The following is a 6072-nucleotide window of genomic DNA, read 5'->3' on the forward strand; positions in this document are numbered from 1 at the left end:
TGTGTGTGTGTGTGTGTGTGTGTGTGTGTGTGTGTGTGTGTGTGTGTGTGTGTGTGTGTGTGTAATTTTTCACTAATCTTTCAACTACAAACTTTCAACAGTAACTGTGTTCTCTACAGCAATGGGTTTCCTTTTCCTTCTATAGATTCAGTATAGCCTTTTTCTTGAAAAGGTTAAAAAATATTTTTATATCTGTCATTTAATGTCTTTCAAATTTTCCAAATTATTAGGAAAAATCCAAAGGCTACCCAACATTTAAAAGAAAAGCAATACTATATTATTAATGGAGGTAATGATGAAAGAACAGCTAATTTCATAGCGGCACCCTCTAAACTTCTGCATCTATCAAAGCATTTCATCTTTGGCATTTTTAGTTTTTTTTTTTTTTTTTTTTTTGGCATATAATTCCCAGGGGAATAATGAAATATTAATACACGGATTAGTTTACTCTGGCTGTTACCAATAGCATTTCACGGTAGCATTTGAGGTAATCAATCCGTTTGAAGGGGAAATGAGAAGCTGAAGATGGCCACCTCCTCTGCTGGGATATAGTTACCATCTGAATGGAGGAAGAAGATCCCTTTTCACACTGTGCACATACTACCTGTCTGAGTGAAAGAAAGAGAAACTTTATTGGGGAGTGTATACAGAAAATGTGTTTTTTTAAAGAGTGTGTTAAAGGGTTTTGGTGGAATATTCTGTATGAAAACCATGGAATTTGTTTAAATAGTAGGATGCTACCATGTATGAGGAGTTGTGGTTGCACTGGAGCACCCGAGGTCACCTTGAGTTTAGACTGGTTGTAAATGTTAATAAGCACAATAGTATGAGTTGCTTTGCTATATTGTCGTTATGTTCAGTACAGCCTGAACATATATGGCATGGCCCTTTTCACATGTCCTATACACAAGGCCTATACAAAATATATATATCCTGTTTAATTATACACTGATAGGATTTGTTTTTTTTATTTATATTTATTTTTAGATTTATGTATTGTACTTCACATTATAAAATGTAGTTCTTGAGCTTTATAGTGTTTCCAGTATTCTAGCATTCAAGATACTTGTACATGCACTCTCCAAAAAAAAAAAAAAAAAGTACAAAAGCTGTCACTAGGACTCTTTCAAAAGGGTACACCTTTGTACCTTATTTACCTCAAAGGGGTGCATGTTAGCACCATAAAGGTACATATTAGTATCTTTTGAAAGTGTCCCACACCAGTGACAGCTTTTGTTCCTTTTATTCAGAGAGTGTACCTGTCATGATGAACTGCTCTAACACACGCGGGTTGAAGATCCAAACGCAGCCATTTATTAAGGGTAATCCACAATCGAAATCAAAATGACAGGCAAGGATCAAAACCACAGAGAAGAGAATCTAAACAATAACAGCATCCAAGATACAGGGAAATCCAGGGAACCGGGCAGAATCATCATAAGACTGAATACACAAGCCCATATACGCACAAAAGTACAGTGTGACACTAACAAGGCTTCACGACGAATAAGTGAAAAATACAGGGCTTATATAGGCAGAGTTTAACAAGGTAATGAGACACAGCTGAATGTAATCACAACATAATGAGTCCAGGCAATGAGTTATGGGAAATGAAGTGCATGATCTGATAGTTTTGGACTGGAGAGGAGTGCCCTCTGGTGGGTATTATGTGCACTCCAGCTGGCAGATTTGACAGTACCAGTATGCACTCCAATGCTTTGTGTTTTTTTTGTTTTTTTTTTTTTCACTGAAGTGACATCAAAAGTGATCTTGAAGTTGACTACATGAAATGTTATTAACCTAAAAAATCTTTGCTGATCTCATCCTCAGCTATGTGTCTTTCTTTCCTGTTTGTGACAGACTGACGAAGAGGCGGCCCGTCTGGCTTCCTTGCCTGCCTGGAGGAGAGATATTATGAAGAAAAAGATGGATGAAGAAAAGTAAGTTAAAGCCAGGGCTCTTGCTTTTGGCTTTCTCTTTCCTTCTTTTTGTTTGCTGTGTTTTTCTATTTACTGTTTGTAAACCTCCTTCATCACATTAGTGTTTATTTCATTACTATGAACAATCATAACCCCTCTGGTGCTCTTCTGTCCTTTTTGACTGAAAAATGTAATGTTTTTTTGTATTTAAAAAAAAAAAGTACTTCATCGAAATAGTATAAAACTTGGTAAAGGTTTTGGCACTTGCTCTGTAAACATAACAAAAAAAAATCATGGACATGATTCGAAAAGGTTAAATAGTCCTGAAAAAAATAGTCACACTTGTGCTCATCGTGGTCAAAAATGACCGCACTGGAAAAAAAAAATGACCGCATTGGAAATGAATGGGAGACGAATTTCATCTAGTGAAAACTTTTGGTACTGCGGCCAAACAAAATCTTACTGAAAGCTCATTTTTTGAGATATCAAGTTCAACACAACTTGTTTAGATTTATGGCTTTTATTTTCTTGTAGTTTTAGAGTAAACGTGTTTTTGAAAATATAGATTTTTGTGCATTTTTCATAACAATAAACGTACAAATATAACTTTTTTTTCACTTCACTTCACTTTTTTGAACTTTTCTCACTTCAGCAATAATCTGCCAAGTGTCCTCTTTGAAAAGAGATCAAACTTAAGTCTGTACTCTAAAAGCATTTAAGAATTACGACAGTTTAAGTTGGAAATTAAATGATCAGGTCTATGCTCAAAACGTGAATAAACGGATTATAACTACTGCGTAAATATAATGTTGTACCATAAAATCCCCTAAAAATACAAAATATTAAATAAATAACATTATCAAACTAAAATATAGTACATTCCTTTCATTGAAAAAAAAAAAAACAACAACAAAAAAAAGTATTTTTTGACTCCCCACGCGAAGAGCACCAGAGGGTTACAGATAAATGGAACTTTTGCCCATTTCTAATATCAAAAAGTATTAGCTTTGTTTTTTTTTTCTGTTTATGACAAACCTAATGGATAAGCCAGATAGTACTGCCTTTAAAAGTTATGCCTGAAGTTTCTTCCATGCAAATGAATTTTCTGTCTTTTACTCTCAATATCTTTTGTGGATTATAATACCAAAGTGATAATAAGTAAGTAAAACTGTAAAGTATTTTCTGTTGTAGTATTTTTGACTGTTGTAGTGACTTCTGTACAAACATTTTAAAATATACACACATATATATATCTATCTATAAATATACGTGTAATCCTCTAATTTCTTTTGTTCACTCCTGGATGGACAGGGAACAGAAAAGGTAAGACTTTCGCTAGTGATAGTTGCAGTACTAAATGTAGTTGTAGAAGCAGTTTCTATTCAATCAAGACTATGCTACATTTTGATTGTATTAATGTGCATTATATGTAATTGTTAATGTACCCTCCTTTACTTTTCTTTTCTTTTCTCATCCCGGCAGAAAAGAGGAGGAACGACGGCGAAAAGAGAAAGAGAACGAGGAGAAGTCGGAACAGGAGCGACTACGAACACTAGGCTATGATGAAACCAAGCTGGCGCCGTGGCAACGGCAGATCATTTTAAAGAAAGGCGACATAGCGAAACAGTAGTAAACTCACATTCATCACTCTTGCACAACTCTCTGCTGACACGGGTCAGAATCTGCCAGACCCTTTAGACACAAACCCCGGACGGGTCACCAGACCACCTTCTGCTTGCTCGACCACTTCATCATCACTTCCTCAGAGTCTCCTAATGTTATTTAGCCCTGAAGATGCTCCGTTAAAGAGTGAAAATGAATTAAACTAATGTTTTACTATGGTCAAGTCTTATGTATATGATTATTTAGCAGTCTTGAGAATTAAAAAGATGTGTAAGTTATTTTTCAGAAAATATTTTTTAGCACTCCCCACCTGATACGTTAGCTTAACACTTCCAGCTTCACGCATACTTGTTTTACGTCTCATTTCAAATCTCTAGTAGTATTTTTATGTATAGATAGATAATATATGTCAAGGAAATCACATGTACTCTGCTTGAATGCTTTTTTAAATTTACTTCATGTGGTCATAATCTACGAAGTATGATAGTTCTGAACAGGTGTATTCTTGCATAAAATAAGTGATGCTTTGTGTTATGGTACATCTTTATTTCTTTATATTAAATAATTGTGCAATTTGGACATTTCTCAAGTATAGATATTTTACCAGTAGTTTCTTTGGATGTTAGAACAATGGGTTCATTGTTCATAATGCAACAGCAATATTTCACCAGAAGATGGTGTCAGAGGTCACAATTGATATTTGGCCATAGCAGGTCTTCCCAGATAATGTTTATCAGACCTATCCATCAAACCAGCGCTAAAACCCATAAGAAGCCAATGTCTTAAATACTCTAATGCATCTTTAATTAAAAGTCATCTGTGCTGAGATTTACATAGGAAGTTTACATTGGGAGGGGAAATGATGTTGGTAGCTTAATATGTCATGAAATCATGGCATTGTATTCAGTCATGCTGTGGTCCCCAAAAAAAAGATTTGTTTTCTTTCTCTGCTTTTTCTCTATTGTTAATGTGTTTAGAGTAACTAGACATCAGAAAAGTGCCGGATGTGAATCTGTATGTGTGCGTGCATGTGTGAGAAAGTATATGTGTGTGCATACACGTGCATATAAATGTCATTTGTCTATCCTGTGTCATACACTGTGCGATGGTTAGAGTTGATGTATTGTAAGTGTTTTTTTTGTTTTCCTGTACAACTGTAAAAAAAAAAAAAAAAAAAAAAAAACATATGCATGGCCCTCCTTGAGTTTGGGAACATTCTGCTTTTATCAGATGCCATAATGATGCTGAAATCAAAGATGTGATCGCCATTGCCATTTGAAGATTTTCTATTCATAATTACTCCATACAGAAATGCTTATAAACTCATACGGCCCTATAATATCAGTTACATGTTTTTCAGCCTGACTTTCATAGGCAGACTAATTGTAAACTTTAATTTTCCCAGTGGCAAAACAAGTAATGCAATAAAAATTGTAAATAATTTTTGCTTGTGAAATATTTAATTTACATTACAAAAAAACACATCCAATCCAGGCCTATATAGTGAAACTGTTAAACAAGGAGCAGTCTGAAATATCAATTTCAGTGACATTTCAAAGATGCTCTAGCTGATTTATTTGTTTTTTACAGAGTGTTCATGAATACAAATTAAGTTACAGGACTGAATGTTACAAATAAATGCAAGCAAGAAATAACTTAACATTAATGTGATAGGACATAACATACATAAACATTATAAATACAGCCTATATATAGTAGGCCTATGTATAGTATCCTAAACCTCCAATATTTAAACCTGATTGCAGGATGTTAGTAGAATTTGTCATTGTTTACTGTAAATTGTAAATATTCCTATCCAGTCCATATGAAAAGGCATTGCAAGACAAGTGAACGTTGACAGTATTTTATAACGCTTATCTGAAGAATCCACTTCAATGAAGGTTTACTTAATTTTTTTATTGCATTTTAATAAGAACAAAACATAGTTTACATACAGGAGTACATATAACCTACATGTCAGGGGGAAACAAAAGGGGGAAAAAACGAAGAAAGAAAGATAAAAAAAAAAAAAAAGGCATTTTACAGAATTTTTTTTTACCTATTAAACAGCTGTGTAGTTTTCCTTGCTTTTAAGTTTTTACATTTTGATATTGTTTCTAAATATATTTTATTATTAATTTTAAATTGTTCCGAAATTTGGCATTTTTTTTCATTCATTTGACTTTGTGAATATAGTAACGGGCAAGTATAATAATTAAATAAAATATAAACAAAAGATTTTTATCACCATCAAATGGTAGACATTTTAGTTTATAACATCAACTTCTTCAAAGTTAGCAGTAATCATAGCTTTTCATTGTAGGTAATTACTTCCATTCAGTTCTTTCCTAAATGTTTGGGTCTTGGGACACTCCCAAAATAGATTATTAATAGTCTCAGGGGACATTTGACAACATCTTCCATGTTCACTTTAAAACGATGTACTTCATGAATTCAGAATCAGAAACAGCCAGTAACTAAGGGGGCGGGGTTTAGCGAAGTGTTAATGTAGTGTCAACCTTCACCAGCA

The 6072-nt window shown here is 33.9% G+C and overlaps 1 protein-coding gene across 4 annotated transcripts in view; it reads left to right on the forward strand.

The window, feature by feature from the left end:
• espn (espin) overlaps positions 1-4985 on the forward strand; it is a 106184-nt gene extending 101199 nt beyond the window's left edge. For 2 of the 4 annotated variants that reach the window (XM_079896413.1, XM_079896412.1), the window contains 2 exons: positions 1861-1956; positions 3402-4985. In XM_079896413.1, coding sequence (XP_079752539.1) covers positions 1861-1944 — 84 coding nt within the window. In that variant the 3' untranslated portion in view covers positions 1945-1956; positions 3402-4985. The remainder of the gene's footprint in view (positions 1-1860; positions 1957-3401) is intronic. The other 2 variants (XM_079896410.1, XM_079896411.1) reach the window with 1 other exon arrangement.
• The last annotated feature ends 1087 nt before the right edge of the window (positions 4986-6072 follow it).

The sequence above is a fragment of the Squalius cephalus genome (genome assembly GCF_949319135.1).
Source record: "Squalius cephalus genome assembly, chromosome: 16".
NCBI classification, from domain to species: Eukaryota; Metazoa; Chordata; class Actinopteri; order Cypriniformes; family Leuciscidae; genus Squalius; species Squalius cephalus.